The 18,524-nt window shown below is 47.3% G+C and overlaps 1 protein-coding gene across 1 annotated transcript in view; it reads left to right on the plus strand.

Annotated features, from left to right (window-relative positions):
• Positions 1-15,566: 15,566 nt before the first annotated feature.
• The window catches only part of yrk (Yes-related kinase), a gene marked incomplete at both ends in the record, with an annotated part of 31,681 nt that continues 28,723 nt past the window's right edge, over positions 15,567-18,524 (plus strand). The window contains 1 exon segment of the mRNA XM_083787106.1: positions 15,567-15,846. Coding sequence (XP_083643232.1) covers positions 15,567-15,846 — 280 coding nt within the window.

Genomic DNA, 18,524 nt, shown 5'->3' on the forward strand with positions numbered 1-18,524 from the left:
GGCAGTCATGTAGGTAGGAAGGTTTGGGACATATTTAGGCAGGCAGTCATGTAGGTAGGAAGGTGCGAGACCAGCATTGAGAGCTTTATAAACAAGTAAAATAATTTAAAAATCAGACAAACTAGCCAAAGACGGCATCCTAAAGCAGGTTTGCATAATACAGGTCTGGCAGAGGTGTAGATGATGGGGGAAGAAAAAAACACAAGCCAGGCTGTTTCCTCTGCTTTTAACACCATCCAGCCACCTCTTTTAGCCCAAAAGCTAATCAGTTCCTTGAAACTAGACCTTAACCCATTCTGACCGGGCACCCATTTTGGTGTCAGCATCATGTTATGCTTTAGCTATTTAAAAATAGCAGATCTACAAGCTCATATCGCGCCACCGAGTGGCGCGATACGAGCTTGTAGGTCTGCTATTTTTGAAAAATCGAAGAGCGACTGACATTTTTAGAATCTGATCTCAGGTCAGAATGGGTCAATCAGACCAGTGTGTGTCCAGTGGAAAACTCGTATGAATCTGATCTCAGGTCAGAATGGGTTTATCTTGTTGGCTGGATCATTGCCTTGGTAGCTGATTTAGGTCTCAGTGTGTGAGGGGGTAAATGAGGTCCTGTCTTGACTTGACCACTGGTTCTCCCCAAGGCTGTTGTCTCTCCCTCTCTACTGTATATTTTGCATACCAATGACTGATACATAATCAAACATTTCTGATGATTCTGTGATGGTTTTAGCCTTCTTGGAGAGGATGAAGTATACAGCGCGGACATTGTTAGGGACATTGTTGTTGCTTGATCAAAAATCAGCAGCCTCGTCAAAAGTGGCCAGTATAAGATTTCTGGGAAAACCCAAAGCCCAACTCATAGACGTCTACAAGAGAGCCTCCTACCCAGTGGCGTGCACATTTAGAGGGGCAGGTGCTCAAGTGAAAAAAGGGCACCTTGTGCAGCGTGTGGAACCGGCTGGTTGACTTAACCCATTTTGGTCTTAGCTTTATGGCATGCTTTAGCTATTGAAAAATAGCAGATCTACAAGCTCATAGCGCGCCACCGAGTGGCGCGCTACGAGCTTGTAGGTCTGTTTTATTATTTTTTTGTATCGAAGAACCACTGACATAGAAACATAGCTTTAGATTGTGGGGGGCCTAAATAATATAGTAGAAGCGTTTTTTTATGAAGAATTGATCAATGTCACCGCATGGTCCACACACTACAATTTTTTTTTTAAGAGCACATTGCCAAAAGGGCAGAGGGTGCTCTAGCACCCCCTAGTGTCTATCTGTGCACGCCACTGCTCCTACCGTGCTCCACCAAAAAGACGAATCGGTTCAATAAACTGTCCTTTGTTCCCGGGCTGCTATTCAGCTGCTGAACAGCAGGTATAGATAGCACTTAATTTCTGCCTCTGTGCACAGATTGCCCACTAAAATGCACTTTTTGCTGACGCTGCTATACTATCAAATGCAATGAACTCTCTGTCTGTCTCTGGTGCCTGTTAGGATTTCAGTCTTCTGTAATGAGTATGTTGGTTGTTGTTTGATGCGTGCATTTTTTGAGTGGTGCAACCACTCCAAGGAACAGCTTTGTCCCTTATGTCCCAACCATAGAGTATATATATCTATAGAGAAGACACCCGAGTTCTCCTCCCATCCACTTGCATTGAGTTGTAGTTCTCCTCCCATCCACTTGCATTGAGTTGTAGTTCTCCTCCCATCCACTTGCATTGAGTTGCTCAAAAGCGCATGAGGCGGATTCACTCCTCCTTCCTGGTAGGAACAGAGTGCATTCTGGGACGGATTGCAATGGTGAGTGGCCCCAAACACATGAACGCGCTGCCGTTGAACGCGCACGAGCGTGCGTCCGTCGTGAACGTGTACAATGATAGTCAACGGACCAGCGCGTTCATGTGTTTGGGGCCAGGCTGCAATACCTTCATTCGGCCACTATGTCCATTTCGCCTCAAGATTTCCTCTGGGTGCCTTCTCTATAAATATATATACTCTAAGGTCCCAACCTATGTGACTATGTCCCTGTGACATACCAATAGGGGGTGCTGTTGCACCACTCGCTTCAGACTGGTCTGATGTTTTTTGAGTGGTGCAACCACTCCTACAACCAGCAATGTCCGTCCGTGCGTACCTAACTATGTATCATTGGTCATGAGCACGAGCATATGACTTATTAGTACCAGTAGGGGGTGCCAGAAACGGAGAGATAGTGCATGCTCTGTTGCCTGCTAATGAGAGAGAGAGGTGGGGGTGGGGGGTGGGGGGGAATTGCACCACTCAGTTCACACGGTGTGATTTTTTTACTATTACCTGGCTGAAAACCAATTTCCCGCAAGGGACAATAAAGTTAACCATATGAACGGCCCCACTGCCAACAACAGTCAAATAAAATGACTGTTTATTTGACTCTTAAGTCAAATAAAATGCACTTTAGCTGTTTTCATTTTTTTTTTTTATATGCTGCTCAGTTTTTAATGCACTGCACTTTGGGATTTTATATTGCCCATTCTTTTCATTGATAGGTTTTATAATATATACACCTGCTGGTCCTAGTGTACGATTTTCGTTTTTTTATAATAATATGTGCAAACATGTGAAATGACAAATAAAGTGAACCTAGAGTATATGGGACATATTTTCATTCAAGTGTTTTTAACCCATTCTGACCTGAGATCAGATTCATACGAGGTTTCCACTAGGACACACACTGGTCTGATTAACCCATTCTGACCTGAGATCAGATTCATACGAGGTTTCCACTGGACACCCACTGGTCTGATTAACCTGGGCATTTCTTTCCCAGAGTATAACGTGCCAGTGTTCCTTCCTTGTGTAGCTTGTAGATCTGCTATGCTTTTGAATTTCAATCCCCAAAAAAAGAAACAGTTTTGTAGGACATAATATGAGGTTTTCCACCCCCACCCCCCCCCCGACAGAGACGATATGATATATGCGTATTATGGTCCTCTCCTGACAACATGCATGGTTGCTTTTCTTGCGGGTCAGCTGGCTTTGGTTTCCACGTCGCATGGCGTGACGCTCGCAACAAAACATGTTGATTAATCAATTTGGGCCGGGAACCCCTTTTGGTGTTATAGCATCATGTTATGCTTTAGCTAGTGAAAAACAGCAGATCTACAAGCCCGTAGCGCGCCACCGAGTGGCGCGCTACGGGCTTGTAGGTCTGCTATTTTTTGAAAAAATCAAAGAACGACTGACATAGAAACATAGCTTTTTTTTCAGAAAACTGTCAGGATGTATAGAAGACGTTTTCTAGAAACTGATCTCAGGCCTAAATGGGTTAATGTTGGTCGTGCGTAGGAGGCGAGGAGGGATGGAGGGCGACACAGAATCTGATCTCAGGTCAGAATGGGTTAATGTTGGTCGTTGCGTAGGAGGCGAGGAGGGATGGAGGGCGACACAAACACTGAGCGAGTGTTTTCTCCCACCATGAGTCAGCGTTTTTTTCTTTTTACAATTGAATTATTTCTATTTCTGGTTCCCCTTTACTGTACGTACGGTACGGAGGTGTCTGTCTGGTGTCCGTTTGTAATGACTCAAGTGCTTCTTAAATGGTAAATGGTGCATTTATATAGCGCCTTTATCCAAGGCGCTTTACAGAGAGTGTGCATTACATTCACCCATTCACACACACATTCACACACCGATGGCAGCGGAAACCATGCAAGGCACCAACTAGCACATCGGGAGCAATTAGGGGTTCAGTGTCTTTGCTCAAGGACACTTCGACAGTAACTCTGGGGGAGCCCACAGGGTTCGAACTGGCAACCTTGCGGTTACCATCCAGGCACTCTACCCCTGAGCCACCGCCGTGACTGCTGGTGTCTGTCGTGTGCTGTTCCGTGTCGTGACTTGTGCAGCTGCACTGTCTGCAGGCTGTGGCTTTTTAGTTTGGTGAGAAGTGGAAGTTAAGGAGTTGCATAATAAACGCTCACAGTCTTCTTCACGTTCATGCAGAAGGGTGTGAAATGTTAGAACAAGTGGTTCCCGAGCAGTGTTTGGTTTCGTCGACGAATACTATACTATATGTATATGCTCGTCGAGTATCTTTTTTCTTTTTCTTAATATGTTTATCCCACGATTTTGTAACCCATTTTTCACCCCTGTGTCAATCATCTAATGTGATCCTGGGCTCTACACACCCTCCACCAACCTAGTCCCCATATATGGGGGACAAGGGGAGACCAACCTAGTCCCCATATATGGGGGACAAGGGGAGAGCAACCTAGTCCCCATATATGGGGGACAAGGGGAGGCCAACCTAGTCCCCATATATGGGGGACAAGGGGAGAGCAACCTAGTCCCCATATATGGGGGACAAGGGGAGACCAACCTAGTCCCCATATATGGGGGACAAGGGGAGACCAACCTAGTCCCCATATATGGGGGACAAGGGGAGAGCAACCTAGTCCCCATATATGGGGGACAAGGGGAGACCAACCTAGTCCCCATATATGGGGGACAAGGGGAGAGCAACCTAGTCCCCATATATGGGGGACAAGGGGAGACCAACCTAGTCCCCATATATGGGGGACAAGGGGAGAGCAACCTAGTCCCCATATATGGGGGACAAGGGGAGACCAACCTAGTCCCCATATATGGGGGACAAGGGGAGAGCAACCTAGTCCCCATATATGGGGGACAAGGGGAGACCAACCTAGTCCCCATATATGGGGGACAAGGGGAGAGCAACCTAGTCCCCATATATGGGGGACAAGGGGAGACCAACCTAGTCCCCATATATGGGGGACAAGGGGAGACCAACCTAGTCCCCATATATGGGGGACAAGGGGAGAGCAACCTAGTCCCCATATATGGGGACAAGGGGAGACCAACCTAGTCCCCATATATGGGGGACAAGGGGAGAGCAACCTAGTCCCCATATATGGGGGACAAGGGGAGGCCAACCTAGTCCCCATATATGGGGGACAAGGGGAGAGCAACCTAGTCCCCATATATGGGGGACAAGGGGAGACCAACCTAGTCCCCATATATGGGGGACAAGGGGAGAGCAACGGACCTGAACTCATGCTTCCTTCATGCCTGAGTGTCCAAGTTGCTCCTTTACACCTGACAGGGGTTTCCCTGGTTGGACGTAGCGCGTGGAAGGAACACGTTATTCCAACCAGTTATTTTCCCCTCCATCAGGCGCCCCGGCTGGCCAGGGGGAGGCAGTATAGAGACCAGTTCCTTTCCCCTCCATCAGGCGCCCCGGCTGGCCAGGGGGAGGCAGTTCAGAGACCAGGATTACTGCATGTTTTTTGTGAGGGTACCTACCCTAGGGGACACGGGGAGAACATGCAAACTCCACACAGTACCTTTTTACATTGACGAAAACGAAATGGAAGCTAAATGAAAACTATAAGCTATGATGACTAAAACTATAAGACTAAATATATTGACAATTTAGTCAACAGATAAAAACTAGACTTAAATGTTAGGAAGGGACTAGTGGACAAGAGATCCAGTGTAAGTTAGCCTTGGAAACCCAGACGTTTTTTAAAAGACACGTCATTTAACACTTGGTTGCATGCTGGGAATAGCAATCTACATGAAGCTCACAACGCACCGCGCTGCGACACGTTGTGAGCTTGTAGATCTAGCTATTTTCAGCAAGTGTAAATATCAGCCATTATGACTGCATCAAGGCCCAAAATACATTTTAGTCGACTAAATCAACTGTAGATTTAGCTAATTTGGGCAATACTCAGGAGGCGGTATTATAGTAACCCCGAGTTCTGCAGAACTTGGGTTGAAAATAGCAGATCTACAAGCTCACAGCTTATGCCGTTGCCTCACATTTCAGTGGTGGTTGAAATATAAACTGTAAATGGTAAAATGGTGCATTTATATAGCGCCTTTATCCAAGGCGCTTTACAGAGATTGTGCATTACATTCACCCATTCACACACACATTCATACACCGATGGCAGCGGAAACCATGCAAGGCACCAACTAGCACATCGGGAGCAATTAGGGGTTCAGAGTCTTGCTCAAGGACACTTCGACAGTAACTCTGGGGGAGCCCGGGTTCGAACTGGCAACCTTACGGTTACCATCCAGGCACTCTACCCCTGAGCCACCGCCGCCCTGTGAAACTATATGACGATATACTTCTTTGGAAAGTTTCAGCCAGGTTACGGAAGGTTCCCACACACACACGCACACAGTATGTAGAAACACGCACACAAACAAACACACACGCATGCACACACACAGTCACACACTGACAGACACACGCACACAAACACACACACTGACACGCTGACACACACACACTGACACACACACACACACACATTGATTGATCACACAACACACGCTTCAACTTCGACATCAAAGTACTTTATTTTTCCTTTCGGAAACGTCTTTTGTGCAGTGGTTAAAAAGACAACAAAAAGTGACCAGAACTGTGGCTGTGCCTGCAGAGCGAGAGAGGAAGTCTCTCTCTCTCTCTCTCTGTGGTACCTTTGTGCCTTTCACTTAGCCTTCCTCCTCTCCTATATGCTGCTTTCTGTTTCACCGTCGGTGTCAGACAGGCTGCCCCCCCGTCATTCTTTTTTTTTTTTTAAGATATTTTTTTTGCGGCTTACGCCTTTATTGATTTTTTAAGGGATAGAAAGTAGGCTGACAGGAAACGGGAGAGAGATGGGGGGATGACATGCAGTAAAGGCTGTGTCGGGTCCGGGAGTCGAACCCGCGGCACACCGCGACTGGATCACCAGTCCGGTGCCCAGACCGTTACGCTACGGCCTGGGCCCCCCCCGTCATTCTGTTAGTGTTTCCCCTCATGACTCTCTCTCTCTCTCTCTCTTTTCCTTTCTCTAATGTCTGTCCGTGTCTCTCTCCCTCTCCCTCCTCCTTCACAGTGGCGATGCTGACCGACAGATGATCTGACAGAGGAAGACATCCAGGTGAGGTGAGGCAGATTCTATATTCCCTCCTCCTCCTCTTCCTCCTCCTCCTCCTCCTCCTCCTCCTCCTCTCGTCCGCTGAGTGAAGGCAGCCCTGCTGTAACGACCTCTTGTGTTCTTGTGGTGGTTTGATTGAGAGCAGGACGCCCAGCGACGCTCCAGATGAAATGAGATGGTGGAGAGCTACGGCTCAATCATGGAATAACTGAGAGAACAGCCGGCACTCAATAATAACCCATTAACCCATTCTGACCTGAGATCAGATTCATACGAGGTTTCCGCCGGACACACGCTGGTCTGATTAACCCCATTCTGACCTGAGATCAGATTCTAAAAAATGTCAGTCGTTCTTCGATTTTTTCAAAAAATAGCAGACCTACAAGCTCGTATCGCGCCACTCGGTGGCGCGATATGAGCTTGTAGATCTGCTATTTTTCAATAGCTAAAGCATAACATGATGCCGACACCAAAATGGGTGCCCGGTCAGAATTGGTTAACCCATTCTGACCTGAGATCAGATTAAAAATATGTCTTCTATGTCAGTCGCTCTTCGATTTTTCAAAAATAGCAGACGTACAAGCTCGTAATCTTTATACTATGCTTTGATAAAACTATAAAAAAAGAAATGAGGAATGTCCAAAAGTTAATGGTGAACTATTTAAAAAAATAATGTGGGGGGGGGGGCACGGTGGCACAGTTGGTAGTGCTGTCGCCTCACAGCTAGAAGGTCCTGGGTTCGATTCCCGCTCGGGACGCTGTGGGTGCTGGCGGCGTGTTTCCTCCTCCGCGTCATCAGTGCCCATACCCGAAGGCGGGGGTTGGCGAAAGGGCCTTTCTGTGTGGAGTTTGCATGTTCTCCCCCGTGTCCCCTAGGGTAGGTACCCTCACATGTTCTCCCCGTGTCACCTAGGGTAGGTACCCTCACATGTTCTCCCCTTGTCCCCTAGGGTAGGTACCCTCACATGTTCTCCCCGTGTCCCCTAGGGTAGGTACCCTCACATGTTCTCCCCTTGTCCCCTAGGGTAGGTACCCTCACATGTTCTCCCCGTGTCCCCTAGGGTAGGTACCCTCACATGTTCTCCCCGTGTCCCCTAGGGTAGGTACCCTCACATGTTCTCCCCGTGTCCCCTATAGGGTAGGTACCCTCACATGTTCTCCCCGTGTCCCCTAGGGTAGGTACCCTCACATGTTCTCCCCGTGTCCCCTAGTGTAGGTACCCTCACATGTTCTCCCCGTGTCCCCTAGGGTAGGTACCCTCACATGTTCTCCCCGTGTCCCCTAGGGTAGGTAGTGGTACCCTCACATGTTCTCCCCGTGTCCCCTAGGGTAGGTACCCTCACATGTTCTCCCCGTGTCCCCTAGGGTAGGTACCCTCACAAAAACCATGCAGTATTCCTGGTCTCTAAACTGCCTCCCCCTGGCCAGCCGGGGGCGCCTGATGGAGGGGAAAGGAACTGGTTGGAATAACGTGTTCCTTCCACGCGCTACGTCCAACCAGGGAAACTCCCCCCTGTCGGGTGTAAAGGAGCAACTTGGACACTCAGGCATGAAGGAAGCATGAGTTCAAGTCCGTTGCTCTCCCCTTGTCCCCCATATATGGGGACTAGGTTTGTGGAGGGTGTGTAGAGCCCAGGATCACATTAGATGATTGACACAGGGGTGAAAAATGGGGTACAAAATCGTGGGATAAAAATTATAAAAAGAAAAAAAGAACTATAAAAAAGGAAATGAGGAATGTCCAAAAGTGAATGGTGAACTATTTAAAAAAATAATGTGATCTCCCTTCCATCCAGTGTTGAAAACACAAATGTCTTTATGTCACATGTCACAAATTGCTTTAACCCATTCTGACCTGAGATCAGATTCATACGAGGTTTCCACTGGACACACACTGGTCTGATTAACCCATTCTGACCTGAGATCAGATTCTAAAAATGTCAGTCGCTCTTCGAAAGAACATTGAGGGCTGTATTTTGCGTGTCTTAAGTACCAGGTCTTATTACCTAACTTGAGTAAACTAAAGACCTGGAGGCGTGATCAATGCCCTTTGGCTATTCTGAGTGGCCAAAGAGCATTGACCACGCCTCCAGGTCTTTAGTTTACTCAAGTTATAGGGTATAAGACCTGGTACTTAAAGACACGCAAAATACAGCCCTGAATGTCAAATAGTTACCATGTCGGGACCCCCACATGGTAACTCTCATTTCTCTACCGTTTCGGACGTGGGGCGGTTGCACCACTCACTTCACACGGGTGTGATTTTTAGCTTGTTTCTGCCCGACAGCAGAGATAAAAAAATTATTTCTAAAACGGGTAGTCCCAATACTTGATTCTGATTGGCTGGTTACCGTCACGTGACCGGTGTAAATTCCACCGATAACACACTCCTTCAATCACTGGGGCTACTTGCCGAGCAAAACAAGGAAGTGATGTGGCTCGCTCTGGTGGCGCAAAGCATAGCTACTTTTGTGAATTCAATCGTTTTATTAGGTTAATATTGCTATATGTTTGTAACCGTTTAAAAAAAGCAATAAGCCACTCGAGGCCCCAGCTTATACCGGGTATTTTACACTGGCTGGGGGGTAGAATTTACAATTTAGGCATTTAGCAGACATTTAGCAGAGGCATTTAGAAGACCCTCCGCTGCGCGTCGGGTCTGCCTACGCCCCCAGCCAGTGTAAAATACCCGGTAACCTGAGACTTCTCGTGGCTTATTGCTTAAATAATATATAAAAATGTACTTCTTCTTGTTTGTCGTGCGTATACAGAGTGTGACCACTATGGGGTGTAGTTACAGAGTGTGACCACTATGGGGTGTAGTTACAGAGTGTGACCACTATGGGGTGTAGTTACAGAGTGTGACCACTATGGGGTGTTGTTACAGAGTGTGACCATATATGGGGTGTTGTTACAGAGTGTGACCACTATGGGGTGTAGTTACAGAGTGTGACCACTATGGGGTGTAGTTACAGAGTGTGACCACTATGGGGTGTCGTTACAGAGTGTGACCATATATGGGGTGTAGTTACAGAGTGTGACCACTATGGGGTGTCGTTACAGAGTGTGACCACTATGGGGTGTAGTTACAGAGTGTGACCACTATGGGGTGTAGTTACAGAGTGTGACCACTATGGGGTGTAGTTACAGAGCGTGACCACTATGGGGTGTAGTTACAGAGTGTGACCACTATGGGGTGTAGTTACAGAGTGTGACCACTATGGGGTGTAGTTACAGAGTGTGACCACTATGGGGTGTAGTTACAGAGTGTGACCACTATGGGGTGTAGTTACAGAGTGTGACCACTATGGGGTGTAGTTACAGAGTGTGACCACTATGGGGTGTAGTTACAGAGTGTGACCACTATGGGGTGTAGTTACAGAGTGTGACCACTATGGGGTGTAGTTACAGAGTGTGACCACTATGGGGTGTAGTTACAGAGTGTGACCACTATGGGGTGTAGTTACAGAGTGTGACCACTATGGGGTGTAGTTACAGAGTGTGACCACTATGGGGTGTAGTTACAGAGTGTGACCACTATGGGGTGTAGTTACAGAGTGTGACCACTATGGGGTGTTGTTACAGAGTGTGACCACTATGGGGTGTAGTTACAGAGTGTGACCACTATGGGGTGTAGTTACAGAGTGTGACCACTATGGGGTGTAGTTACAGAGTGTGTCCACTATGGGGTGTAGTTACAGAGTGTGACCACTATGGGGTGTAGTTACAGAGTGTGACCACTATGGGGTGTAGTTACAGAGTGTGACCACTATGGGGTGTAGTTACAGAGTGTCACCACTATGGGGTGTAGTTACAGAGTGTGACCACTATGGGGTGTAGTTACAGAGTGTGACCACTATGGGGTGTAGTTACAGAGTGTCACCACTATGGGGTGTAGTTACAGAGTGTGACCACTATGGGGTGTAGTTACAGAGTGTGACCACTATGGGGTGTAGTTACAGAGTGTGATCACTATGGGGTGTAGTTACAGAGTGTGACCACTATGGGGTGTTGTTACAGAGTGTGACCACTATGGGGTGTAGTTACAGAGTGTGACCACTATGGGGTGTAGTTACAGAGTGTGACCACTATGGGGTGTAGTTACAGAGTGTGACCACTATGGGGTGTAGTTACAGAGTGTGACCACTATGGGGTGTAGTTACAGAGTGTGACCCACTATGGGGTGTAGTTACAGACTGTGACCACTATGGGGTGTTGTTACAGAGTGTGACCACTATGGGGTGTAGTTACAGAGTGTGACCACTATGGGGTGTAGTTACAGAGTGTGACCACTATGGGGTGTAGTTACAGAGTGTGACCACTATGGGGTGTTGTTACAGAGTGTGACCACTATGGGGTGTAGTTACAGAGTGTGACCATATATGGGGTGTTGTTACAGAGTGTGACCACTATGGGGTGTAGTTACAGAGTGTGACCACTATGGGGTGTAGTTACAGAGTGTGACCACTATGGGGTGTAGTTACAGAGTGTGACCACTATGGGGTGTAGTTACAGAGTGTGACCACTATGGGGTGTAGTTACAGAGTGTGACCACTATGGGGTGTTGTTACAGAGTGTGACCACTATGGGGTGTAGTTACAGAGTGTGACCACTATGGGGTGTAGTTACAGAGTGTGACCACTATGGGGTGTTGTTACAGACTGTGACCACTATGGGGTGTAGTTACAGAGTGTGACCACTATGGGGTGTAGTTACAGACTGTGACCACTATGGGGTGTTGTTACAGACTGTGACCACTATGGGGTGTAGTTACAGAGTGTGACCACTATGGGGTGTAGTTACAGAGTGTGACCACTATGGGGTGTAGTTACAGAGTGTGACCACTATGGGGTGTTGTTACAGAGTGTGACCACTATGGGGTGTAGTTACAGAGTGTGACCACTATGGGGTGTAGTTACAGAGTGTGACCACTATGGGGTGTAGTTACAGAGTGTGACCACTATGGGGTGTAGTTACAGAGTGTGACCACTATGGGGTGTAGTTACAGAGTGTGACCACTATGGGGTGTTGTTACAGAGTGTGACCACTATGGGGTGTAGTTACAGAGTGTGACCACTATGGGGTGTAGTTACAGAGTGTGACCACTATGGGGTGTAGTTACAGAGTGTGACCACTATGGGGTGTTGTTACAGAGTGTGACCACTATGGGGTGTAGTTACAGAGTGTGACCACTATGGGGTGTAGTTACAGAGTGTGACCACTATGGGGTGTAGTTACAGAGTGTGACCACTATGGGGTGTAGTTACAGAGTGTGACCACTATGGGGTGTAGTTACAGAGTGTGACCACTATGGGGTGTTGTTACAGAGTGTGACCACTATGGGGTGTAGTTACAGAGTGTGACCACTATGGGGTGTAGTTACAGAGTGTGACCACTATGGGGTGTAGTTACAGAGTGTGACCACTATGGGGTGTAGTTACAGAGTGTGACCACTATGGGGTGTAGTTACAGAGTGTGACCACTATGGGGTGTAGTTACAGAGTGTGACCACTATGGGGTGTTGTTACAGAGTGTGACCACTATGGGGTGTAGTTACAGAGTGTGTCCACTATGGGGTGTAGTTACAGAGTGTGACCACTATGGGGTGTAGTTACAGAGTGTGACCACTATGGGGTGTAGTTACAGAGTGTGACCACTATGGGGTGTAGTTACAGAGTGTGACCACTATGGGGTGTAGTTACAGAGTGTGACCACTATGGGGTGTAGTTACAGAGTGTGACCACTATGGGGTGTAGTTACAGAGTGTGACCACTATGGGGTGTAGTTACAGAGTGTGACCACTATGGGGTGTTGTTACAGAGTGTGACCACTATGGGGTGTAGTTACAGAGTGTGACCACTATGGGGTGCTGTTACAGAGTGTGACCACTATGGGGTGTAGTTACAGAGTGTGACCACTATGGGGTGTAGTTACAGAGTGTGACCATATATGGGGTGTAGTTACAGAGCGTGACCACTATGGGGTGTTGTTACAGAGTGTGACCACTATGGGGTGTAGTTACAGAGTGTGACTACTATGGGGTGTAGTTACAGAGTGTGACCACTATGGGGTGTAGTTACAGAGTGTGACCACTATGGGGGGTATCGTTCCCAATGACCTAGGTTCCCTGCAGCCATATGTGAAACCTGTGGTCTCAAACCTTGGCGTCAAACTAGACAATGCCCTTAAACTTGACAAACAGGTCAATGCAGTAGTTAGCTCTAGTTTCTATCATCTGAGGCTGCTGGCTAAAATCAAGTCGGTGCTATCTTTTAGTGATTTTGAGCGAGTTATACATGCCTTCATATCTACGCGGTTGGACTACTGTAATGCCTTGTACGCTGGTCTAAACCAAGCCTCCCTTGCTCGACTCCAGCTAGTCCAAAACTCAGCCGCTCGTCTACTCACAGGTACTCGCAGACGTGAGCATATCACACCTGTCTTGGCCTCCCTTCATTGGCTCCCTGTCCGCTTCAGAGTGGATTTTAAAATTATTTTATTTGTCTTTAAATCTATAAATGGTCTGGCTCCTCTTTATTTGTCTGACCTTATTGAGGTTTATACTCCTTCTAGATCACTGCGGTCTGAGGGCCAGCTAAACCTCAGGGTCACAAAGAAGACCCGCTTAAAGTCCAGAGGCGACCGAGCCTTTTCTGTTGTAGCCCCTAAACTATGGAACGCGCTCCCCTCCCACGTCAAATTGGCCCCCTCCATCGAGACCTTTAAATCCCGCCTGAAGACCCACCTCTTTACCTTGGCTTTTAACCCCGCTTGAGTTCCTTTGGTCCTTGTATATGTTTCGTCTCACTGTGATGCTGTTGTTTTTCTGTTGTTTTCTGTAATGTGTCTCAGTTGTTGTCACTGTTTGTACTTTGTTTTTCTCGCTGTTGTTTTTCTGTGTGGTAGCTTTAGTGCACTTGTTTTTATTTTATTTTATTCTCCTGTACAGCACTTTGTTTTAAAACGTGCTATATAAATAAAGTGGATTGGATTGGATTGGATTGGGTGTAGTTACAGAGTGTGACCACTATGGGGTGTAGTTACAGAGTGTGACCACTATGGGGTGTAGTTACAGAGTGTGACCCACTATGGGGTGTAGTTACAGAGTGTGACCACTATGGGGTGTAGTTACAGAGTGTGACCATATATGGGGTGTTGTTACAGAGTGTGGCCACTATGGGGTGTAGTTACAGAGTGTGACCACTATGGGGTGTTGTTACAGAGTGTGACCACTATGGGGTGTAGTTACAGAGTGTGACCACTATGGGGTGTAGTTACAGAGTGTGACCACTATGGGGTGTAGTTACAGAGTGTGACCACTATGGGGTGTAGTTACAGAGTGTGACCACTATGGGGTGTAGTTACAGAGTGTGACCATATATGGGGTGTTGTTACAGAGTGTGACCACTATGGGTTGTCGTTACAGAGTGTGACCATATATGGGGTGTTGTTACAGAGTGTGGCCACTATGGGGTGTAGTTACAGAGTGTGACCACTATGGGGTGTAGTTACAGAGTGTGACCATATATGGGGTGTTGTTACAGAGTGTGACCACTATGGGTTGTCGTTACAGAGTGTGACCATATATGGGGTGTTGTTACAGAGTGTGGCCACTATGGGGTGTAGTTACAGAGTGTGACCACTATGGGGTGTAGTTACAGAGTGTGACCACTATGGGGTGTAGTTACAGAGTGTGACCACTATGGGGTGTAGTTACAGAGTGTGACCACTATGGGGTGTAGTTACAGAGTGTGTCCACTATGGGGTGTAGTTACAGAGTGTGACCACTATGGGGTGTAGTTACAGAGTGTGACCACTATGGGGTGTAGTTACAGAGTGTGACCACTATGGGGTGTAGTTACAGAGTGTGACCACTATGGGGTGTAGTTACAGAGTGTGACCACTATGGGGTGTAGTTACAGAGTGTGACCACTATGGGGTGTAGTTACAGAGTGTGACCACTATGGGGTGTTGTTACAGAGTGTGACCACTATGGGGTGTAGTTACAGAGTGTGACCATATATGGGGTGTTGTTACAGAGTGTGGCCACTATGGGGTGTAGTTACAGAGTGTGACCACTATGGGGTGTTGTTACAGAGTGTGACCACTATGGGGTGTAGTTACAGAGTGTGACCACTATGGGGTGTAGTTACAGAGTGTGACCACTATGGGGTGTAGTTACAGAGTGTGACCACTATGGGGTGTAGTTACAGAGTGTGACCACTATGGGGTGTAGTTACAGAGTGTGACCACTATGGGGTGTAGTTACAGAGTGTGACCATATATGGGGTGTTGTTACAGAGTGTGACCACTATGGGGTGTCGTTACAGAGTGTGACCACTATGGGGTGTCGTTACAGAGTGTGACCACTATGGGGTGTAGTTACAGAGTGTGACCACTATGGGGTGTAGTTACAGAGTGTGACCACTATGGGGTGTAGTTACAGAGTGTGACCACTATGGGGTGTAGTTACAGAGCGTGACCATATATGGGGTGTTGTTACAGAGTGTGACCACTATGGGGTGTAGTTACAGAGTGTGACCACTATGGGGTGTTGTTTTCAGAGTGTGACCACTATGGGGTGTAGTTACAGAGTGTGACCACTATGGGGTGTAGTTACAGAGTGTGACCATGGGGTGTTGCTGTTGCAAGCAGAAGAAGAAAGCCGCCAACAAAGCGGCAGCGGCTGCGTCGCTGCCGTCGTCGTCGCTGATCGGAGGGGGCGTGTCCGGGGACCTCCTCCTGTCCAATAGCAGCGCGGACGGCGGCGGGGGCGTGTCTGTGGCCCTGAGTCCGCCCCCCCGCTACGGCCCAGACCCCACCCAGATCATCCCCGACTTCAACAAGGCCTTCTCCTGCACGCCCAGCTTCAACAACGCCGCGCAGATACAACGCCCCGGGGGCATCACCAGTAAGAGACATCTTTATCTCATTCTGACCTGAGATCAGATTCATACGAGGTTTCCACTGACTGGACACACACTGGTCTGATTAACCCATTCTGACCTGAGATCAGATTCTCAAAAATGTTAGTCGTTCTTCGATTTTTCCAAAATAGCAGACCTACAAGCTCGTAGCGCGCCACTCGGTGGCGCGCTATGAGCTTGTAGGTCTGCTATTTTTCAATAGCTAAAGCATAACATGATGCTGACGCCAAAATGGGTGCCCCGTTCAGAATGGGTTAACCCATTTTGGACTGATGTCGATAAAAAAAAAAGGGCTTTCAACCTTTTTCATGTCAAGGACCCCCAGAATTATCTCTATTGGGCCACGGACCCCCCCCCCATCTCAAAATATGTAGTTCCAGGGACCCCCCCCCCCCCCCCCCCCGATGCAAATATCTTAGTTAAAAATGTTCGCTCTGAAATATATACTCAAAGTTTGTAGATCTGCTATTTTTCAATAGCTAAAGTATAGCGTATAACGCTTAAAACACCAAAAGGGGTTTCCGCCCAGAATGGGTTAACTCCATATTTATACCGTGACCCACATTTAGACCTGAGATCAGATTCTAAAAAGATTCTTCTAAATCCTGACAGTTTTCTGTCAGTCGTCCTCAAACAGGACCCGCAGAACAGCATTATATGTAATTGGCCACCGACCCCCCCATCTGAAAATGTGTTGTTCCAGGGACCCCCCATCTGAAAATGTGTTGTTCCAGGGACCCCCCCCCCCCTGCCCTGCAAGCAAGAAGCAAAGATTTGAGTTAAAAAACGTTTGCTCTGAAAGAATATCTATTATTCAAAGATTTGCGCCACATTTTCACGACTTTTCAAAAATAGCAGACCTACAAGCTCGTAGCGCGGCACTCGGTGCCGCGCTATGAGCTTGTAGATCTGCTATTTTTCAATAGCTAAAGCATAACGTAACGCTTAAAACAACAAAAGGTGTGAAAATATCAAGGTCCATTCGTTATTCAGCATTTGATTTGACCCTATAGGGACCACCATTTGATGACATTTAGCCTCTCAGACCCAAGACTTATAATATTTTGTTGTCCTCGCAATACGTTTTTTTCCATGCTGTGTTGATGTTGGTACCATTAGGAGAGATACAGTAACAGGCAAACGCTGATCAAAAATACCAATATATATATATATATTTATGGGGGCACGGTGGCACAGTTGGTATTGCTGTCGCCTCACAGCTAGAAGGTCCTGGGTTCGATTCCCGCTCGGGGCGCTGTGGATGCTGGCGGCGTGTTTCCTCCTCCGCGTCATCAGTGCCCATACCCGAAGGCGGGGTTGGCGAAAGGGCCTTTCTGTGTGGAGTTTGCATGTTCTCCCCGTGTCCCCTAGGGTAGGTACCCTCACATGTTCTCCCCGTGTCCCCTAGGGTAGGTAACCTCACAAAAACATGCAGTAATCCTGGTCTCTAAACTGCCTCCCCCTGGCCAGCCGGGGCGCCTGATGGAGGGGAAAGGAACTGGTCTCTATACTGCCTCCCCCTGGCCAGCCGGGGCGCCTGATGGAGGGGAAAGGAACTGGTCTCTAAACTGCCTCCCCCTGGCCAGCCGGGGCACCTGATGGAGGGGAAAGGAACTGGTTGGAATAACGTGTTCCTTCCACGCGCTACGTCCAACCAGGGAAACTCCCCCCTGTCAGGTGTAAAGGAGCAACTTGGACACTCAGGCATGAAGGAAGCATGAGTTAAGTCCGTTGCTCTCCCCAGGTTGGTGGAGGGTGTGTAGAGCCCAGGATCACATTAGATGATTGACACAGGGGGTGAAAAATGGGTTACAAAATCGTGGGACAAAAAATAAAATAAATAAATAAAAAGGAATACAATATATACATTCCGTAATTGTGTGTAGACTTCTTGTAAATTAATTAAAAGTAATGCAGATGTTGGAACAATAACGTAGCTGTGACGCAGTGTGAGCCATATTTAATAATAATGTAGCTGTGACGCAGTGTGAGCCATATTTAATAATAATGTAGCTGTGACGCAGTGTGAGCCATATTTAATAATAATGTAGCTGTGACGCAGTGTGAGCCATATTTAATAATAATGTAGCTGTGACGCAGTGTGAGCCATATTTAATAATAATGTAGCTGTGACGCAGTGTGAGCCATATTTAATAATAATGTAGCTGTGACGCAGTGTGAGCCATATTTAACAATAATGTAGCTGTGACGCAGTGTGAGCCATATTTAACAATAACGTAGCTGTGACACAGTGTGAGCCATATTTAATAATAATGTAGCTGTGACGCAGTGTGAGCCATATTTAATAATAATGTAGCTGTGACGCAGTGTGAGCCATATTTAATAATAATGTAGCTGTGACGCAGTGTGAGCCATATTTAATAATAATGTAGCTGTGACGCAGTGTGAGCCATATTTAATAATAATGTAGCTGTGACGCAGTGTGAGCCATATTTAATAATAATGTAGCTGTGACGCAGTGTGAGCCATATTTAATAATAATGTAGCTGTGACGCAGTGTGAGCCATATTTAATAATAATGTAGCTGTGACGCAGTGTGAGCCATATTTAATAATAATGTAGCTGTGACGCAGTGTGAGCCATATTTAATAATAATGTAGCTGTGACGCAGTGTGAGCCATATTAATAATAATGTAGCTGT

Source organism: Protomyctophum parallelum, assembly GCF_964188405.1.
Source record: "Protomyctophum parallelum genome assembly, chromosome: 1".
Lineage (NCBI taxonomy): Eukaryota > Metazoa > Chordata > Actinopteri > Myctophiformes > Myctophidae > Protomyctophum > Protomyctophum parallelum.